Below are 22,503 nucleotides of genomic sequence, written 5' to 3'. Positions count from 1 at the left end.
ACCAAATATACAGCAGAGGGCATTCTCCCACCTACTTTTTTGTAACGCAGAAACTTGCAGATCTCTAATGACACTTCAAAAGTAGGTAACTTCACAGACAGCTTTCATTTTATATTCCTAGACAGAATGAGACACCGGTACTCACTGCATGAACATGCAGTGCTAGCCAGGAAGTGGTTATGGATTTCACACCAAGAACTTTTATTTCATCTCATTTCATGACAAGACCAATATCTTAATAAATGTCGCCAGTAGGTCTTGTTATGCGTCAAATTAAAGTTTTACTTTAGAAACTAGGCCTACACTTACATTTAACTGAAGTAAAACTGTATGGTTAAATGATGATGGCGTCCTCTTGGGTAAAATATTCCGGAGGTAAAATAGTCCCCCATTCGGATCTCCGGGCGGGGACTACTCAAGATACTCAAAGGGCGTCGTTATCAGGAGAAAGAAAACTGGCGTTCTACGGATCGGAGCGTGGAATGTCAGATACCGTATCAGGCAGGTAGGTTAGAAAATTTAAAAAGGGAAATGGATAGGTTAAAGTTAGATATAGTGGGAATTAGTGAAGTTCGGTGGCAGGAGGAACAAGACTTTTGGTCAGGTGAATACAGGGTTATAAATACAAAATCGAATAGGAGGAATGCAGGAGTCGGTTTAATAATCAATAAAAAAATAGGAGCGCAGGTAAGCTACTACAGACAGCATAGTGAACGCATTATTGTGGCCACGATAGACACGAAGCCCATGCCTATTACAGTAGTACAAGTTTATATGCCAACTGGCTCTGCAGATGATGAAGAAATTGATGAAATGTATGATAAGATAAAAGAAATTATTCAGGTAGTGAAGGGAGATGAAAATTTAATAGTCATGGGTGACTGGAATTAGAGAGTAGGAAAAGGAAGAGAAGGAAACACAGTGGGTGAATATGGATTAGGGGAGAGAAATGAAAGAGGAAGCCGTCTGGTAGAATTTTGCACAGAGCATAGCTTAATCATAGCTAACACTTGGTTCAAGAATCATAAAAGAAGGTTGTATACATGCAAGAAGCCTGGAGATACTGACAGGTTTCAGATAGATTATATAATGCTAAGACAGAGATTTAGGAACCAGGTTTTAAATTGTAAGACATTTCCAGAGGCAGATGTGGACTCTGACCACAATCTACTGGTTATGAACTGTAGATTAAAACTGAAGAAACTGCAAAAAGGTGGGAATTTAAGGAGATGGGGCCTGGATAAACTGACTAAACCAGAGGTTGTACAGAGTTTCAGGGAGAGCATAAGGGAACAATTGACAGGAATGGGGGAAAGAAATAAGTAGAAGAAGAATGGGTAGCTCTGAGGGATGAAGTAGTGAAGGTGGCAGAGGATCAAGTAGGTAAAAAGACAAGGGCTAGCAGAAATCATTGAGTAACAGAAGAAATATTGAATTTAATTGATGAAAGAAGAAAATATAAAAACGCAGTAAATGAAGCAGGCAAAAAGGAATACAAACGTCTCAAAAATGAGATTGACAGGAAGTGCCAAACGGCTAAGCAGGGATGGCTAGAGGACAAATGTAAGGATGTAGAGGCTTATCTCACTAGGGGTAAGATAGATACTGCCTACAGGAAAATTAAAGAGACCTTTGGAGAAAAGAGAACCACTTGTATGAATATCAAGAGCTCAGATGGAAATCCAGTTCTAAGCAAAGAAGGGAACGCAGAAAGGTGGAAGGAGTATATAGAGGGTCTATACAAGGGCGATGTACTTGAGGACAATATTATGGAAATTGAAGAGGATGTAGATGAAGATGGAATGGGAGACACGATACTGCGTGAAGAGTTTGACAGAGCACTGAAAGACCTGAGTCGAAACAAGGCCTCGGGAGTAGACAACATACCATTGGAACTACTGATGGCCTTGGGATAGCCAGTCCTGACAAAACTCTACCATCTGGTGAGCAAGATGTAAGAGACAGGCAAAATACCCTCAGACTTCAAGAAGAATATAATAATTGCAATCCCAAAGAAAGCAGGTGTTGACAGATGTGAATATTACCGAACTATCAGTTTAAGAAGTCACAGCTGCAAAATACTAACGCGAATTCTTAACAGACAAATGGAAAAACTGGTAGAAGCCGAACTTGGAGAAGATCAGTTTGGATTCCATAGAAATGTTGGAACGCGTAAGGCAATATTGACCTTATGACTTATCTTAGAGGAAAGATTAAGGAAAGGCAAACCTACGTTTCTAGCATTTGTAGACTTGGAGAAAGCTTTTGACAATGTTGACTGGAATACTCTCTTTCAAATTCTAAAGGTGACAGGAGTAAAATACAGGGAGCGAAAGGCTTTTTACAATTTGTACAGAAACCAGATGGCAGTTATGAGAGTCAAGGGGCATGAAAGGGAAGCAGTGGTTGGGAAGGGAGTGAGACAGGGTTGTAGCCTCTCCCCGATATTATTCAATCTATATATTGAGCAAGCAGTAAAGGAAACAAAAGAAAAATTTGGATTAGGTATTAAAATCCATAGAGAAGAAATAAAAACTTTGAGGTTTGCCGATGACATTGTAATTCTGTCAGAGACATCAAAGGACTTGGAAGAGCAATTGAACGGAATGGAAGGTGTCTGGAAAGGAGGATATAAGATGAATAACAACAAAAGCAAAACGAGGATAATGGAATGTAGTTGAGTTAACTTTGGTGATGCTGAGGGAATTAGATTGAGACACTTAAAGTAGTAAAGGAGTTTTGCTACTTGGGGAGCAAAATAACTGATGATGGTCGAAGTAGAGAGGATATAAAATGTAGACTGGCAATGGCCAGGAAAGTGTTTCTGAAGAAGAGAAATTTGTTACCATCGAGTATATATTTAAGTGTCAGAAAGTCATTTCTGAAAGTATTTGTATGGAGTGTAGCCATGTATGGAAGTGAAACATGATCGATAAATAGTTTGGACAAGAAGAGAATAGAAGCTTTCAAAATGTGGTGCTACAGACGAATGCTGAAGATTAGATGGGTAGATCACATAACTAATGCGGAGGTATTGAATAGAATTGGAAAGAAGAGGAGTTTGTGGCACAACTTGACAAGAAGAAGGGACCGGTTGGTAGGACATGTTCTGAGACATCAAGGGATCACAAATTTAGCATTGGAGGGCAGCGTGGAGGGTAAAAATCGTAGAGGGAGACCAAGAGATGAATACACTAAGCAGATTCAGAAGGATGTAGGCTGCAGTAAGTACTGGGAGACGAAAAAGCTTGCACAGGATAGAGTAGCATGGAGAGCTGCATAAAACCAGTCTCAGGACTGAAGACGACAACAAAACATAAAAAAAAAAAATTAAATTATCCACTTGAGTGAGATAGCTAGTGCAGTGCTCTCCAGCTACGAACATGGCAGGGATTTGCGTTCTATTACTCCACACTCAGCAGAAATCTTTAGCGACTCCAGAAACTAATTAGGCTCCTCAGCTTTATTTCTCTCTCAACCACAAAATTAATCTAATTATACGAATCTTTTCATGATTAAAAGACTGAACTTCAACAAAGCAAATCCAAGTGTTCTGCAGCTCATCAAGTGCAAAATTTCTTAATTCTCTAGACCATTCTTGGCATCCATTCATGTCCAAAAATACCGCAACATGTTCCCTGCATTGTCAAGAGACCAAACACCTGCATACACCGATTATGCGGGAAATAAGTTGCAGAATGCATTTTGATTTTGAGGTCTGTGTACCTACTACGATATAGCACTACTCCTGCGAGGAAGTCATTATTTCCAATATTCAAAGTGGATAAGTTGTACGAAAAGTTCCATTGTGACTTCAACATAAATAGCTACGAACCTTTGGCCTTGAATTTGTTGTCTTTATCTTCAGTCATTGATATCACACGATTAATAACGATAAGCGTTCAGTCAGTTGCTTCTCCTCCATTTCTTCTATTTATGCAGTTGATTACAGACTGTATTTGCGTTACAGACTATGTAAGTCTTAGAAACTTGTAAATTTAGTCATCACTTCTCACCGAGGCTTGCAAACACTAACCTATTTTGCTTGTTTCAACAATAGTTATAGATATCTAAATCGCATTTGAACTTCGCACAGACTACAGACGATACTCCGCACGATGCATTGCATGGTTCCCTTTGGCGCCCGATAGTGGATTGTTCGTTGTTGTAGTACTGTAGTTCCCCACGGAGTTTTGCTAGCGCTGTGATGTGTGTGATGTTGATTGTGTTAAAAGGGAGTGTAGCAGAAATAGCTGTCAATTATGTTTTTTGCTGCAAGTTCGAGGCATGTTTAAAGTGAAAATGGGCTATGGTTGTCGTGATGGAGTAAAAATGAAATACGATCTAACATGAGATTCCATAAGCAACAGAAGAGCTATAATGGCATTTAAATAGTGCCAAGCTGATTATTTCTTGTCATGTGCCCCTGGAGAATCGTAGCTTAGTTCAAAACTAATGGTCAAGGACCATAACCACATCTATCAACCTGTCCTCACAGAGTCACCAACTGGACCATCTTGTCAGTCCACTGACGAGGTTAAAAAAATGCCTCATGTTACACGGAAATGGGAATCATTTCCAGGGAAAAATCGGTTCTGCTGCGATGGACGAATAATGATGGCACCACAGACTGGCGTCTTTTACATTACTCTCATCCTTATAGTGGGAACTAGCGCACTGTTTTTTGCATTCGAGTAAGTAAAATCTTTTATGACACAGGATACCTCATCACAAGGGAGGCATTTCATGAAACGTTATCTTTTTCAGCTGCCCGTACCTAGCAACGAATTTGACGCCAGTAATACCCATCATCGGAGGAATCCTATTTATTTTTGTCATGTCAGCGTTACTCCGCACAAGCTTCAGTGATCCTGGTGTAATACCAAGGGCCACACCCGACGAAGCAGCCTACACAGAAAAGCAAATAGGTGTGTGCATTTCTTTCAGTTGTAGTCCATAGATTGTTGTCATGTCGCTCAATACTTCAGACGCTAATTAGCAGTAGTTGTTTTGTTTGACTGAGGTAAAATCAGTTATACGCGAAACTCTGTTTGTTCTTTTTGTACACTTCTGGTTAACAATCAACATTTGTGGGACATAATTCGATTTCACATGCATGTGGAACATTTAGTCTCACCCATGAGGGAAATTTACTGGACAGTTATTAAAGAAATATGTTTTAGCTTATAGCTATACTGCAGTCCATTGTAAATTTGTCATTTGTACAGAGAAACAGGATTATAAATAGTGTATATTTCAAGTTCCTCAACATCTTCCACCTTAATTTATAAAATTAACTCCGTCGACACCAAAGTATCGGAAAATGCTGAACAGGTTGTGTAATCTTTCATTTGTAACATTTTTCCATCTGAATTGTGGGTCTGAGAATTCATTATGATACCCACAGGCCCATAGCTTTATCTTTTTCATGAACGAAAATAATAGATCCAGGCCTAATACAGATGTTTCATTGTATTAGAGATTTGGCCTTCAAATTTGTTTCTATGAGTCATTTTGTTATGTTGAATTTTTGAATAAGGAAACTTAAGATTTTTTTTACAGCTGGCTTACATTAATCACTTATCTGAATGGAATATGAATTTCACAGACATTGTAACAAGCAGAATTGGACGTCTTTAAACTATCCTTCAAAATATCAGACAACAAAATGCCATTGGTATGGAATTGGGTCAACTGGACTTTGATACCGAATATTGACTTTGTCCTGGAATGGAATGGTGAAATGCTATGTGACAACATATGTGCATGAACCGAAAGAGAAGAGAACAGAACACCAATAAATTTCTTCTCCATCTATATTAGATTTTGAAATGTAGATTGTGGTGAGAGAATGATCCATGACGTAGTCCAAAGTCTAGGTTTGGCAAAAAGGTGATTGACTAAGACTTGAAGGCACTAGATATGAATGTAAACTCTTAGACGTGATGACATACTGATCTGTAGCAAGAGTTCTAGGTTAGATTAAAAGGTGACAGTTTGATTGTGAGTTGGCAAAACAGTATCTGACCACTTCAGTTAATCTATAGAGCCACCACCAGAGATGTATTAATATGTTTACATGGGTCAAGTGAGGATTATGATGCCACACATCAGCTTTGACCCATGACTTAACATTGTTAACAGATTAAAACACAGACTCAGCCCTTACCTATGTTGAATGATGCTTTTATTGGCTAAACCCTAGAGACTGTACTTGTAACACACTTTTACAGCTTTTTATGCTGCCAGTATCTCACTTGTGCATTCCACATTCCTCAGAAATTTTACAACATGATTTGATGGATTAACACTCCTGGTAGATAGATAGTCTGGGCTAATAGAGGAGCTAACACATCTGCAACTTTACAAACTGTTAAAAATTCCACGAGGCCTTGGGGATATTTCAATTTTATGAATTTCAGCTGCTTCTTATGACAATATTATTGTCATATAACAAGTAGAAGAGAGTGCAAATCTTAAAGAAAGGTCAGCAGTGAAATACAATATGTGGCACTGAAAGAACATTCGTTACGAGCACCAACATACAGCCAGAACAGAACTGAACTCCTGGACAGTGTGTGTGCAGCTATATGTAATCGTCAAATATTCCAGAATGCTCAAAAGTTACAAACATAAAATATATAGAGAACCTTCCGTAGATGATAAATACTAACATGACAAATAATTGGATATTTGACTGTTTTCTGGAAACCATCTGAAATTGTTAATCACATTATTTTATGCTCATAACATGCATTTCTTTCCATGTGAATTTCAGAATTAAAAGAAATTCAAATAATTTGGAAGTTTGCTAAAATGCTTCATTTGAATTGTGATGCCTGTGACACAACCAATTAGCATGCTTCTCCTACTGTCATAAAGCTCGATCACAGTACTATCTTGTTTTGGAATTTACATTTCGGAAATGGGTTACAGACGATGTGTAGTATCGCATTGTACAAATATAGCTATAAAAATTCCTGAAAAGTTGTTTTTGAGTGTTCAAAAGAATGAGAAGATGCATAAAATTTGGATATAATTTGTTCATAGAGATCCATATGAGATAGTGGTCACTACATGCGCTTATTTCTGTGAGGATCATTTGATATAAATAAACGCTCTACATGAACGCATTGTCACTTGTTGCGTATCAGGTGGCATGTTGTATTTATGATGTAGTGTTCACAAGATTGATCGTGTTTTGAAGTTCCCCCCCCCCCCCCCCCCCCCAATACTACTGTCTTCTTAAGTTTTCATTATTTTCGATACAGTTGTGTAAGAGCTTAAAATTCTATATCATATTATATTTTAATATTGTTTTCATTTATTAGCTTTGTTTCTGATCAATTTGAGATGAATCACAAAGGTGGTGTTAGGGAACTGGATATCATGACTTCATGTAGCTTTTTTCCTGAAGAATCCGAGAAGCCATTTAATAATTTGTGGCCCTATTATGCTTTCCAAAAAAGACATTGCAAACAGTAATTTTTCGCTTCAACTGTCTCCATTGGACTTGTCATAAAACTGTAAGGTTTTGACAATGAGAAAAATTGAACATTGCTTGGAACCCATGAGGAAATGTAATAAGACCATGACATTATAATAAAATGAAAGTTGGTCTCACTTTTAAGTAAGTGCTTAAAAGCACTTCAAAATTGAAGTGTTTGAGCAGCAGTTATGTATTCAGCAGAACAACAGATATTTTTAAGGTTCTGCTGCATCAACTGCATGTTTATAGACGTAATTTACTTTGGTTTAAATTAATGGCCTGGAAGAGCAGAAAAACTATAGCGTATAAATCTGTTGAAGGTAAACACGATGATGCTGTGCAGTTCCCCACAAGTCATATTACGCTGTTTGAAAATTGAGGAAAAAGATAACTGGAAAATAGCACTAGTTCTTGCAACAACCACAGCAATTAACAGTTAGCATTATCTTCTGAATGAAAAAGTTTCCACTGTGTTTCATTGTGCAGGCTTTCACATGTTGTTTTGGAAAACCTATTTAGCATGGTCCTAGCAATTAACCCATTTCCAGATTCCCTCAGTTTTAAGACAGTTGTTTGACTTATTGCTGTGTCACAGTACTTCCATCTTCATTGTCATGAGTGCAGTTTTCACATTTCTCATTTATGGAATATAAAAATCTGGGTTGTCTTTTAAGAGCAGAGAGACTGTAAATGCAACAACTTTCTAAAGGTTTCCACAATTAGACTTCATAAAATTCCTTTCCATTGTTACTTAAAAATTGTAAATTCATTTTCCTTCACTAAATAACTACACTGACTGCAGAAGTAGTACCAAAAAACACTAATAACTTTTTTGCCAACACTCATACAATACACATATAGCTTTGTCTTATTTCTAGCCTACGATGTCCATTCCTCGTACTACCTCTTCTTCATGACGCCTTTCCGTCCCCTGGTGGAATGAGGCTTGTAGAGACGCTACCCGTGCTCGACGACGTTCTTTACGCACCTTTCGCCGCCATCCTACGTTGGCGAATTGTATTGGATACAAACGACTCCGGGCGCAATGCCGTAGAGTCATCAAAGACAGCAAAAAAGCTTGTTGGGCCTCTTTCACCAGCTCCTTTAACAGTTTTACTCCCTCTTCTGTCGTCTGGGGTGGCCTGCGCCGGCTGTCGGGCATTAAGGCCCACTCCTCGGTACCTGGCCTGACTTCAGGTACTGAGGTCCTTGTTGATCCTGTGGATGTCTCCAATGCCTTCGGCCGCTTTTTCGCGGAGGTTTCAAGCTCCGCCCATTACCACCCTGCCTTCCTTCCCAGGAAAGAGACAGAAGAAGCTCGGCGACCTTCCTTCCACTCGCTGAATCTGGAAAATTATAATGCCCCCTTTACTATACGGGAACTCGAACGTGCACTTGCACTGTCCCGGTCCTCTGCTCCGGGGCCAAATGCCATTCACGTTCAGATGCTGGCCCACCTTTCTCCGGCAGGCAAAAGCTTCCTTCTTCATACCTACAATCGCGTCTGGACCAAAGGTCAAGTCCCCATGCGTTGGCGTGACGCCGTCATTGTTCCTATACCCAAACCCGGGAAGGATAGACACCTTCCTTGTAGTTACCGCCCCATTTCTCTTACAAGCTGTGTCTGTAAGGTGATGGAGCGCATTGTTAACACTCGGTTAGTTTGGATTCTTGAATCTCAATGGCTACTTACCAATGTTCAATGCAGCTTTTGTCGGCGCCGCTCCGCTGTTGACCACCTTGTGACCTTGTCGACATTCATCATGAACAACTTTTTGCGAAAGCCGTAGCCGTGTTCTTCGATTTGGAGAAGGCTTATGACACCTGTTGGAGGGGAGGTATCCTCCGCACTATGCACAGGTGAGGTCTACGCGGTCGCCTGCCCCTTTTTATTGATTCCTTTTTAACAGATCGCAAGTTTAGGGTACGTGTGGGTTCCGTATTGTCCGACGTCTTCCTCCAGGAGAATGGAGTGCCTCAGGGCTCTGTCTTGAGCGTAGCCCTTTTTGCTATAGCAATCAATCCAATTATGGACTGCATTCCACCTAATGTCTCAGGCTCTCTTTTTGTCGATGACTTCGCGATCTACTGCAGTGCCCAGAGAACATGCCTCCTGGAGCGCTGCCTTCAGCGTTGTCTAGACAGCCTACACTCGTGGAGTGTGGCAAATGGTTTCTGGTTCTCTGAAAAGAAGACGGTTTGCATCAACTTTTGGCGATATAAAGCGTTCCTTCCGCCATCCTTACATCTCGGTCCCGTTGTTCTCCCATTCGTGGAAACAACTAAGTTTCTAGGGCTCACACTGGACAGGAAACTTTGTTGGTCTCCACACGTCTCTTATTTGGCTGCCCGTTGTACATGTTCCCTTAATGTCCTCAAAGTTGTTAGTGGTTCATCTTGGTGAGCGGATCGCACTGTCCTGCTTCGCTTGTATCGGTCCATAGTCCGATCAAAGCTGGATCATGGGAGCCTCGTCTACTCGTCTGCTCGGCCATCCCTCTTACGCCGTCTCAACTCCATCCACCATTGGGGGTTACGTCTTGCGACCGGAGCATTCTACACTAGTCCCGTCGAGAGTCTTTATGCTGAAGCTGCCGAATTACCATTGACCTACCGGCGCGACGTACTGCTTTGTCGGTATGCCTGCTGGCTGTTGTCAATGCCCGACCACCCCTCTTATCAGTCCTTCTTCGCCGATTCTCTCGACCGTCAGTATGGGTTGTATGTGTCTGCCCTGCTGCCCCCTGGAGTCCGCTTTCGTCGCCTGCTTCGACAGTTGGATTTTGCCCTCCCTACCACCTTCAGAGAGGGTGAGAGCCCGACACCACCGTGGCTCCAGGCTCCGGTGCATATTTATCTCGACCTCAGCTCGCTCCCGAAGGAGGGTACTCCAGCTGCAGTGTATTGCTCACAGTTAGTCGAACTTCGTGCGCGGCTTGCCAGTCACACCTTTATTTACACCGATGGCTCCAAAACTGACGATGGTGTCGGCTGTGCCTTTGTCGTCGGGGCCGGCACCTTTAAATACCGGCTCCTTGACCAGTGTTCCAGCTTTACGGCCAAGCTTTTTGCTCTCCATCAGGCCGTTCAGTATGCCCGCCGCCACCACCACTCATCGTATGTACTCTGCTCTGACTCACTCAGTGCTCTCCAGAGCCTTGGAGCTCCATATCTGGTCCATCCCTTGGTGCAACGGATCCAGCAGTCCCTCCATTCTTCTGCTGCTGATGGCTCTCCTGTCAGCTTTCTGTGGGTTCCCGGCCATGGAGGAGTGCCTGGGAATGAGGCTGCTGATGCAGCAGCCAAGGCTGCAGTCCTCCTGCCTCGGCCAGCCTCCCATTGTGTCCCGTCATCTGACATTAGTGGGGTTGTTTGTAGGAGGCTTGTGTCTTTGTGGTGGGATACTTGGTCATCACTTCAAGGAAACAAGCTCCGGGCAGTAAAACTGTTCCCAACTGCTTGGACAACCTCCTCCCGACCATCTCGGCGAGAAGAGGTCCTTCTGACCAGGTTGCGGATTGGGCATTGCCTGTTTAGCCACCGCTACCTGCTCTCCGGTGACCCAGCCCCGCAGTGCCCTTGTGGTCATGCATTAACAGTGCGCCATGTTTTATTGTTGTGTCCCCGTTTTAGTCAATCTCGTGTTGTCCTGTCTCTGCCATCTACTTTACAGGATATTTAGCTGATGACGCTCGAGCGGCTGCTCGTGTTCTTCGTTTTATTACTTTGACTGGCTTGTCCAAAGACATCTAACTCCTTCACTTATTTTTTCTGCATCTTTGTAAGAACTTTCTGGTGTCCCCCCCCCCCCCCTCCTTTGAGTTTTACTAGATTCTATGTGCTCTAACAATTGTGACTGGGCGCTAATGACCTCAGTAGTTGAGCGCCCTTAAACCCCAAACAAACCAAACCCTACGATGTCATTGGAGCTTGAGCTGGTAACAATGTTTTCAGTAATGTGACCAAGTCTTGAAATTTAATGATTGTTAAGATTTAATTACATAAAAATAACAGATACTTTGTGGAAATATTGGCTGAAAATGCTCTTTGACTGTTATAATAATTCATAACAACAATTCAAACCATATTTTTAACACAAGAAAATAGTGTGTTGTGGCTGACCGGATTTGAATTGACAGCCCACAGCATGCCAGCAATGTAAATTGCTATGCTGTACTTCATGCAGACCTGCTCATGCATTACTTCTTCTCCTGGAGAAACAGTGATTCACTGTTTCAGAAGTTCTCATTTTAACTGACAACACTATACTGGATCTGCAAGTTCTCAATAGCCCCCTGTATGGCAGTGCGGCAAATCCTCAAATCCTGGTCATTTTGTCATGTCATTTTCACTATGATGAGCATCAAAGGTCGCTCCTCCCACTAAAGCTTTGTGATAGTCGAGCGTGTCTTCAATTTACTTGAATGAGAAACTCCATCATTACTCTTTGTGTATCAGAACTGTAGTAGGGCTGCATACAGAGTATTTGGGCAACATCTATTGTCTTCTTGATGAAAGGTCAAAATCCTCAGCTTCGTATGTGATGTCCAACAAGCCATGGAGGATGTGATACGGCTCAGAGTAGCACTGTAATACCTTTTCTGGCAGTAACACTTTCCGCATGGTGTAAAAATCCACAAGTCTCCCAGCCTGCATGTTACTGGCCAGAACTTCACATTATAATGCTCTCGGTCTTTCTACTGGCAATCCAGGGTCCTTATGCAAGCCAGTTTTTTTTTTCCTTTGGTCTTGGGCATCCTGAGGCTCATGTGGCCAAAACGGAGACAGTGTCATTTCGACGTTGTACCTGTGGAGCAGAAAGAAAATGGTGTGAAACCTGTAGTGTCTTCTTCTCTTTGCTGTATATGGATATCATGACATGCAAGGTTGTACCCCAATCTCTCTGTTCGACATCAGAAAACATAAAAATCAAATTGCCAGTGTCTTAAGTTCTGTGAGATGTTCATTTGTGGGTGTTGGGCATTTGTCATCCTGTGGATGAAGTTGCTATGTGAAATTCTCTCTGGTACTAGTCTCGACCGGAAAACTTTTCCACGATCAGAGATCACTATACAGCATGCTCTATGCTTGAAAATGATGCATTCTACAAATAACACTGCAGTGTTCTGAGTGTCGGCAGTCAGCACAGTGTTGGTGACAGTGCAGTGGGTGAGAAACTTAGTACAGACTGTTAGCCATGAATTTCTGTTTGTAAGCTTCGGAAACCTCTTCAAGAGGTTGATTCCAATTTGGTGGAATTGTGATGCTGCAGGCAGAATTGGTACCAGAGATAACTACAACATGTGCTTCCATTGTTGACATTCCGAACAAATCAGTAGAGACCTGGCATGCAGTATCTGCTCTAATTTGGTCTAGAGCCTTCATGAATCTCAAGTGACAAGATCATTGGAAAGGTTTGGTATAGCTGGCCTTAATTGAGCTGGGGTTATGAGCTTCATCGTATCATAGCTTCTCTTGTACTGTGTTGTGTGTATTAGTTGGAGCTCTCCTTTGATTGGTTCCTCATTGTTCGAAGTTTCTGTGGTTTTCAGCAATGCTAGATCTGGTACCTGGTGCTGGGTCAGACAGTGGGTTGGCGTTCAATGCCAGTGGCATAAAGCTGAGTTACCGGAGTCCTGTAGTGTTCCTGGTGGAATTGATGATAAAGATTGATACACCTCTTCTTCAACACATTTTATTGCATCCTGACTTACAGGGTCGACATTCATGGCTGCTATTTCTTGCTGATGTGACCCAATAGTTCTGGCTGCTATGAAGTTCTGTATCTCTTCTCTTACAACCTGGCTTCTGGCTTATGATACAGCCGAGGTTATGGTAATCTTTCACAGCTGCCCCCCCCCCCCCCCCCTCCCTGCGGCCTGGGGGGTAGAATAGGCCCGAGGTATTCCTGCCTTTCGTAAGAAGCGGTTAAAAGGAGTCTCACATCTTCTGGCCTTTGTGATGGTCCCCTGTAGGGTTTGACCTCTGTTTCTTGTTTTTCAAAATTTTCTTGAAGAGCGAGCCAATTGGGGAAGAGCACCTTACATAGTTAATCACGTCCATTGTGCATCAAGATCCATAGCTCGCTTTCTCATCGTGGCATTGCAGTTCCGCTCATCCTCCATCTCTTGAGTGAGGACACCTTCCTGTGTGCGTTTTCCTTCACCCATTATGCAGTGTCATTTTCTGCACTGACGAGGACCATGGAATTCTTTGCACCTCGTATCCAGCATGGTAGCAAGTCCGTTGTGGTGGGACTGCCATGTACCCTGTTGGTTGTAGCCCCCTGACCTCACAGGGATGGCTCTATGGCTCTGCTGATGCCTGCACCATTAACTCCCCACATATGCCAAGGAGTAGATGCCCATCACCCTGGGGCGTCGGGACTCCTGGCAGTGGCCATCCTGCCAGGTGGCCTTTGCTGCGGCTGCCTGGTGCCCTTGGGGAGGGCCCTTGGTCAGAGTGGGTGGTGTCAGGGTGGAAGATGTGCGATGAAGCATAACATGTCATCACTTGCTGATGATCAAACACCAGCAGTCTCAAAGTGTTCTATGCCTCAGTTCAGTGCAAGGAAGTAAGATTCTGTATTGTTCCTCTCCCTGCCCACACCATGGGAAGAATGCCAGGCTAAGGATGGCAGTGAACCTTATTCGCCCCAGTACCTCATATGTTCCGTATTGAGTGTGTCTCTATTTTTAGTGGCTATCAATGGCCTAGCACCAGCTGTTTGGCTGTCAGTCTCTCCTTCTCTATATGTGGATGACTTCTGCATTTTGTATTGCTCCTTCAGTACTGGTGTTGCTGAATGGCGCCTACAGGGAGCCATTCGCAAGGTGCTGCCATGGGCTCTAGCACACGGCTTCCAGTTTTCATCCGTGAAGTCGTGTGTCATGCACTTCTGTCGGTGTTGTACCATTCATCCAGAACCTAAACTTTATCTTAATGATGATCCACTCACTGTAGTGGAGACGCATACGATTCATAGGACTGGTTTTCGGTGCCAAGTTGATTAGGCTTTCTCACCTTCATCAACTTAAGTGGAAATGCTGGCAGCACCTCAATGCCTTCTGCTGCCTGAGCAACACCAAGTGGGGTGCAGATCACTCTATGCTGCTGCAGCTCTACAGAGCCCTTGTTCAATCCCACCTTGACTATGAGAGTCTGGTTTACAGTTCGGTGGAACCCTCAGTGTTGCGTTTCCTCGACCCACTGTGGTGCTCGCCTAGCGACGGGAACTTTTAGAATGAGTCCGATGACCAGTGTCCTGTTGGGGGCTGGAGTGCCTCCATTGCAGATCCGACGTGCACAACTGCTTGCACCAGTTATGTTGCACACATTCGTAGTTCTCCTGGGCATTAGAATTACTGTCTCCTTTACCCACCCATGGCAGTTCATCTCCTGCATTGGCGGCCTTGGTCAGGACTCACGATTGCATTTCGCGTACGATCCCTTCTCTCCAAACTGGAGTCCTTTCCTTTACCACTTGTGCTTGAGGTCCATTTATGTACACTTCCATGGTGTACACCTTGGTCGAAGCTTCGTGTGGATCTTTTGTGTGGCCTTAAGGACGACGTAAACCCCGCCACTCTCTGCTGTCACTTCCTCTTGTTCCTTGACGTGTTCCGGGGCTCTGAAGTGTTTACATCGATGGCTTGATGGCTAATAGTAATGTTGGCTTCATATATGACCACAGAGGCCATATTGAACACCATTCCTTGACCACTGGCTGCAGTGTATTCTCTGCAGTGCTTATGGCCATATCTTGTGCGCTTCAGTACATCTGTTTCTGTTCTGGTGAGTCGTTTCTTCTCTGTTCTGGTTCCCTGAGCAGCTTACAAGCTATCGAATAGTGCTACCCTCACCATCCTTTGATAACGAACATCCAAGAGTCCATCTCTGCCCTGGAACAGTCCAGTCATTCAGTGGTGTTTGTGTGGACTCCAGGTCACGTCGGAATCCCAGGCAATGAACTTGCTGACTGGCTGGCCAAACAAGCTATGCGGAAACCACTGCTGGAGATGGGCATCTCTGAAACAGACCTGCGTTCTGTCTTATGCTGCAAGGTTTTTCGGCTTTGGGAGACAGAGTGGCATAACAGTATGCACAACAAACTGCGTGGCATTAAGGAAACTGCGAATGTGTAGAAGTCTCCCCTGCGGGCTTCTCGCAGGGAATCAGTTGTCCTTTGTCGACTCTGCATTGGCCATACGTGGCTCTCACATGGTTACCTCCTCCGTTGCGAGGACCCACCTCAGTGTAGCTGTGGCTCCCAAATTACAGTCCACTTCTTGCTGGACTGCCCACTTTTAGCCTCTCTGCAGCAGACTTTTAACTTTCCCAGTACCCTACCTTTGGTGTTGGGTGACAATGCCTCAACAGCAGCTTTACTTTTACGTTTTATTCGTGAGGGCGAGTTCTATCATTTGATCTGAGTTTTAGTGCATGTCCCTTGTCTCTCTGTGTCCTCCACCCTAGGGCTTTTTGGTTGGAGGTTTTAACGTGTTGCAGAGTGGCTGGCTTCTACTTTTTTATTCTCATGATCAGCCAGCCATGGTAATCTGCTTTTTTGTTTTTAATCTCTTCTCCCTGTTTCTTGTGTCTCTCTGTGGTGTTCTTGCCCTGTTTTGTCCATTGTAGTGTTTGTTGTCCTTCTGTCGTTCTCCTGGGTCTTCCTTTCTCCTGTTATTGTGCCGTACATCATCTTTGTTTTCTTATTTCCCTTGGGTAATTGTTCTACTGGGAACAAGGGACCAATGACCTCACAGTTTGGTCCCTCCACCCTCCACCCCTCTTTTAAACCAATCAACCATTCGGATGACCTTTGTGAGTTTGTCATACCGCTTTCTTCCAGCTCTTTTCTATTGCATTCCTTCGATGCACTGGTGCCACTTGATGAATTACTCGGTTTTTGTGAAATCCTTTTCTAGAAGATCTTCAAACATTTCTTATGCAACTTCTTTCTTCAAATGTGAGACTTTGTCAGCTTCTGACATATTCGGGATTGATTGGCAACTCCATGGCGTGTTGTGTGTACCACGACCAAATAGTGGATAGAATTTGAAGGAAAATCAGCATTGGCCATATTTTGTGGTTTTATTGTCAGCAAAATCGATTTTCGGTCACTTAGTGACCATCCTCAGTGCTGTAATATACAATTAAAATTGGTAGGCACTGGTATCAAGCTATAACCCTACTCTTCAGTATTTTTTTTCTCCAATAGTCTTGCTGCTGATTGTATTAAAAAAAAAAAAAAAAGAATTCTTTAGTTGGGTCTGGAATTTATAATTTATCCCAGCTATTGAACTTCTCTTACATTGTTGTCGTATCATTTCTGTGCTGTGCCATCCAAGTAAAAGAACACAGTGGCAAACACATCTTGTCATCCCACCTGTTGTATTTGGCCACTTGGTTGAACCCATCAGCCATTTCGCCATGTTCTGACCAGCATCTCTAGAAAACATTGATGGATGCCTGAAATGCAGCTGTCTTGCTGCTTTTATGAAATGAATTGGTCTTCTAAATATATGGACTGTGTGAATGATTAATTGCTTGTATTCTGATTCCTGTCCATGTAGGTGGTGATGTCTTTTATATTGACTAATTGAAGCCACGATGATGTAGATGCTTTGAAGTACACTGCGTCTGCGCCAAATGGTGTCGTGTAGTAACCACAATCGAATCCAAATCTGAAACCAGGATTCTCTGTGAAATAAAATACTAAGCACTAAAAGCACATTTATTATGAACACCCTGTACAACTACAACAGAACCGAGCCCCTGGATAGGCTGTGTAGCTTTTTATACAAACATAAAATATTCCAGAATATACAAACATAAGAAATTTTGAAAACTTTCCAGAACTGTTAAATACTAAATGACAAATAATTGCGGGTGTTCAGGTTTGACTTGACGAACAATAGCATACCAGCCAGCAGTGCTAACGACTACAGCACACCACATGCAGCACAGCTCGCAGCAATATGTATGTATCACTCACCTTTGCAGTGGTGTGAGAATTAAACTGTGGCCAGTACTCCTGGAGTCTCCTTCGTACAGTAGCATTTAAAGTCTCCAGCATGGTGTCTTCTCTGACATTAAGTTTGCTCAAATCTCATTTTTCCCTTCCAGTCATCTCATGGTGTTTTTTAATTTGGAAATGAAATTAAAAATTTTCTTCATTGGCCTGTTGTCATTCGTTTCCTATGTTTGTTTATAGATCTTCATTTCTTCTCTTTGTGCAGTTATTATATTTCTTCTTTTGTGGTTTTAAAATTTTTTGGAATATTTTCCTTTCTTTTCAAGTTGTTCAAGTCGTTCATGTTCATCTCTTTTAGTCGATGTTATACATTCAGCTCCATATAGTGCTCCCACTTTAATTACTGTTTAATTACTTGCTTCTTCCAGTGCTAGGAATACTGTCTGTCTGTCCTTGGAATCAGAGGTTTTTTTTGAAATCAGTTAATGTAACCACTGTGCTAAAGTTCCACATTGTTCTGATCCTGAAGGTTGTTTTCAAGTTGAAAATTCGCTCTGGGCACTATCTGCATTTTCTGAACCGTGCTTGGTTCTTTCCAGTTGCGTGTTCTGCCTGGTCTTGCATCTTATTCAGTAGAGCTTTGGATATAATTTTGTAGGTGACTGGGAGCGGAGGTTTACCTTGGTAACTGAAACTGTCTGTCCTGACTCCCTTCTTATGTACTGGATGGATTATGAATCGTTTCCAGTTGTCTTTTATTCTTCCTTTCTCCCAGCAGTCTGTAATAACTGCATAAATGATTTAAGCAGCCCACTTCCCTCCCAGTTTCCACATCTCATCTAATAGCCTGTCTTCACCTGGCACTCTGTTGTCTTTCAGCTGGCCAATGTACTGTTCAGACAGCCTGATATGGAGTTGTTGTGTTGGTTCCTCACAGTTTAGAATATTATTGAAGTATTTTGCTAGTAACTCACATTTGTCTTTGTTAATGGTAATCAGTTTGCATGTTGAATCTTTGAAATGAAGGCTCACTGGGTTGTACCCTGTTATTTCTTCTTTGAAAACTTTGTAGGAATGTTCTGTCTGAAATTTGTATCTGTTTCCTCTAATTATTTTTTGTCATAGTGCTGTTTCTCTCTTTGAATAATTTTTTATGTCTGGTTTCTTATCTCATTGAATGTGTTCCAGTGTCTTTCCTTTTTATAGGAGCTCCATTTTTCCAAGCTATTAGTCTACACTCTGTTGGTTCATCAAACATCTTATTCCACCACTTTTGTTTCCTTCATCTTGCTAATTGTTCTAGGTTTTCGCCATTTCTATCATTGCTTCTCTGAGCTCATACCAGTTTCCCATCTTCTTTGTGTGAAGCTTTTTAATGAACTTGTTTCTGTTGTTTGAAAGAGATTTTGTGTCAATTCTATGGACTTTTTTAATTTTGGGGTTTGGTTTTTTAGGTTGAAAGTTGACTTTGATATCTATTAAAAAAGAAAGAGGTCTGAGTCTATGCCTAGTCCTCTACTGACACATACGTTCATGATTTTTCTATGGTTTTGTTTGGTCATTTCCATGTGATCCAGTTGATATGGTCCTAAATGTGTATTAGGAGAAGCCCAGGTATCCTTTTTACTTGGCAATTTTCTTAAAAAGGTTGGCATTAGTCTTAAGTCGAATTGTCTGCAGAAGTTGATGAGGCTTTCTCCATTCTTGTTGGTGTGTTTATGTTTAGGATAATTTCCTGCTATTGCCTTGTATTCCTCTTCTCTGTCAATCTGTGCATTGAAGTCTCGTACGAGTACTTGTATGTGGTGCTTTGTTACTTTTGATGTCTCATTTTCTATTGTTTCCCAGAATTGTTAGACTTTTTCTCAATTTTCTTCTGTTGTTATTGTTTGGTAGGTGCATGTTCATTTATGATGGTATGGCCCTTGTTCGCAGGTCTAAATGAGAGAAGTGACATTCGCTATGATGGAGACACAAAATTTTTTTATGGATTATGTTAGATTCTTTTTGGCCATGAAAGCTGTTCCAAGTATATTGATTTTCTATTTATTCTTAATGTGGTTGGTTTCCTTTTATAAATCCTTTAGCCCTCTGATTCAAATGCATTCTCATCTCCGTATCTGGTTTCCTGAAGTCCTAGTAGGTATGTGTTGCATCTTTTTAAAGTAAAGTGTTGATGTTCAATGTGCCTATCTGATGTTTTTTCTTAGGCGAGAAGCCCTGATTCTTCCTTACATGATGTTCCAGGCTTTCCTGAATCTGGTGGCCTACCTGCATTGCTGTTTCCGGTGGTAAAGCATTGTTTGCCTCCTGGAGTACTTTTTCATTCACTGTTTACCATCATGTCTTCATTGAAAATAAATTGGGAAGGGGTGTTGATGAGGTGGGTCTTAACAGACTGCCTGATATGGAAACAAAAGCCTTTCATAGCTGACCACTTTGGTAACAGACTCTACTGATTTTTGCAGCTGTCATCAACATGTAGGCAGGTGCTGATGACATAGCTGCTTGTTAAGAGTCAGATGCGATGTAGATCTTTGTTCTGCTTCGTGGCAGTTGTGCTTGGTGGGTTCTCTCTTCAGGTAGATCTGCCATACTGAGGTCTGTCCTCTCTGCCTCTACTACTACTGAAGTATCAGCTGTCTGGAGAAAATGACTCGTCCACCTATTTTGGCATTGAGATTAATATTTCCATCCACCACAGGCTCCATTGATTTTCTTCACCTTGCATTGATTGTCTGTATCATTGAGTACTGGGGACCCTGCCACATCAAGACTTATTTCTGTTTAAATATGCCTGGAATTTAAATAATTGCATTAACAGTATTTGTACAGTCAACAACAAATGCGCTTGGTGGAAAGGAAAATGCAGTAACATTAATTGTGTAAATGGTGACTAATGATTAGGGCTCAGATTTTAATTACCTAAAAAACAGTGAAATATGCAAACATTTATGACCTAAAACTTACATAAATATGATCTTAAAAAATAATAGAAGTTTATTTAAAGCATTCTTGTTTGTTTATTAAATTTTTTATTCACCATAAAGTAATACAAAATTCACTTCTCAAAATATTGTAAGCATAGTTCTTTATTTCTGTAGGGTTTGTGGCTAATTTGCACCTATTTTTTGAATGTCTGAATGTTTTATTTTCTAAACACGAAGTACAGTGAAAAGATCATCTATCAAAACAGTAAAACAATGTTTTTATTTCTACATAATATTCAAAGAGTTTCACATTATTTAATACCATATGTCAATCTTCAGTATCTACAAAGTTGCACTGGATCACAAGGTGCATTTTCTGGTTTTCCATCGTCAGAGATCTACGGTTGTCGCTGAGGATAGTTTTGTGCCTGTAAAAGCTCCTCTCCACTTTACAAGACATCAGTGGAGCTTATTTGAAGGCAGCCAGGTCACTGGAGTTCAGCTTTGTTTCAGTATCTTCAAATGTTGCAGCATTCCCTGAAAGACTGTCACTAATTTTGTACAGTGTAGAATATCCAGGATTCTGCTGGAGAACACTTTGCAATTTGGGTTTCACTTTGTCAGCCACATGACCACGAGCTCGACCCAACTCACTCCGCACATGTTGCACAATACTCAGGGCCTCACATAACTGAGTCCCAACAGCTTCCAGTCGTTTGATGGCTTTTGATATCACTGAAAAATTGGCGTTGGTGTATGCCAAGTTTTGAGACAATATATCTGTAAAAACTTCTTTCACAATTTTGATAACACTTGATTCATAGCTATCAAGCTCACAGAAGATTGTCTTTATTTGGGTGTAGTTGGTGCAGTAATACTCAGCAGCATTAAGCCAAGAACCCCATCGTGTAAGAACATGTTTAGGTGGGAGGGGCGTTGAAGATGCTTGTTCCTTGAATTTATGCACCTGTAGCAGAACTTTCACATAGATTTTCTTGCCACAGGAAATTAATTTGTCCACACCGGGTAATTTGATCGCACCTTTTCGGCAACTCTGTGCAACTCATGTGCAAGGCAAGTGGTGTACACCATACTGGGGTAGAGAATCTGAAGCTCTTTGGCTGCTTTAGCCATATATGAAGCACCATCTGTTACAAGCAGCAAAACATTGTCTCTTTTCACACCATCCGGCCACAGTAGCTTCAGAGAGTTGTCAAACAAAATAGCAATCGTCGAATTGTGTACTCTATCGAGAGCTTCACACGTTAGTAGGAACACATCTCCAGGGCCATCAACTTTCAGAACACCAACAACATCATTTGCAATATATCGCCCACTACTATCTGTAGTTTTATCTATCGACAGCCGGATCTTTTGCCCAGCAATAGTAATTCGTATTTTGTTGAGCACATCATTGTAGCATACGGATAAATAGTTCTTTCTCAGTGTAGATTCATATGGAACTGGATGTGTTGTGTACTTCTCCAAGAACCATTTGAAGTGTGGATTCTTCAGCTTTTCCAATGGGATGTTGCAGGATACCATCATCTCACACAAATCCTTGCAGAACGATTGCACGGTTGACGATTGACCTGTCTGTTCAGATAACAGTGTTTGCCTGCTGTTATTTTCAGCACTTCGTTTCACACAGCTGCTGTGTTTAGCAGTATTGTAGTGTTGTTGCACATTAAAGTGAATTTTCTGCACTAACTTTAACTTCACACAGTTTACAAAATAATATTGTCCCATCAGTACTAAAGAACTTCTCTCCAAATTCTTGAACATATCCTCCCAACTTCACGCTGTCAGAGCACTTTGCTTTAGGCATGTTGAACAAGGCAGAGGCTGTATTCAAACAGGTCACTGGGAACACCTGTACGACTGCAATGATTATTATGGCAGAAACTGCCTTTGTTCGCTCTGAGAGCGTATTGTCGACTCTGTACAAAAATGTTTTATGTTCGCGAAACGACTGTTGTGGTACACCGATTTTCTGCTACAGTCCTGAGAAATAAAGCTGTGTACTAATTTATCTGTTTATCTTTCATAATAGCACGTTAAATATTGTCTCGTGAGCAACATATTCATTTTCTTATTCGTGTGTCCTG

The 22,503-nt window shown here is 41.8% G+C and overlaps 2 protein-coding genes across 3 annotated transcripts in view; one reads left to right on the top strand and one right to left on the bottom strand.

The window, feature by feature from the left end:
- Positions 1-4,144, bottom strand: part of LOC124544691 (transmembrane protein 242) — a 38,967-nt gene extending 34,823 nt beyond the window's left edge. Inside the window, exon 1 of the mRNA XM_047123331.1 lies at positions 3,836-4,144. Within this exon, the coding sequence (XP_046979287.1) occupies positions 3,836-3,872 (37 nt within the window). The 5' untranslated portion in view covers positions 3,873-4,144. The remainder of the gene's footprint in view (positions 1-3,835) is intronic.
- A 77-nt stretch (positions 4,145-4,221) lies between these two features.
- The window catches only part of LOC124625818 (palmitoyltransferase app-like), a 152,112-nt gene continuing 133,830 nt past the window's right edge, over positions 4,222-22,503 (top strand). For both annotated transcript variants that reach the window (XM_047149280.1, XM_047149279.1), the window contains exons 1-2: positions 4,222-4,694; positions 4,768-4,928. In XM_047149280.1, coding sequence (XP_047005236.1) covers positions 4,456-4,694; positions 4,768-4,928 — 400 coding nt within the window. In that variant the 5' untranslated portion in view covers positions 4,222-4,455. The remainder of the gene's footprint in view (positions 4,695-4,767; positions 4,929-22,503) is intronic.

Source organism: Schistocerca americana, chromosome 8 (genome assembly GCF_021461395.2).
Source record: "Schistocerca americana isolate TAMUIC-IGC-003095 chromosome 8, iqSchAmer2.1, whole genome shotgun sequence".
NCBI classification, from domain to species: domain Eukaryota; kingdom Metazoa; phylum Arthropoda; class Insecta; order Orthoptera; family Acrididae; genus Schistocerca; species Schistocerca americana.
Note: the sequence above shows the minus strand (reverse complement) of the source record. Positions and strands in the feature narration are given on the sequence as shown.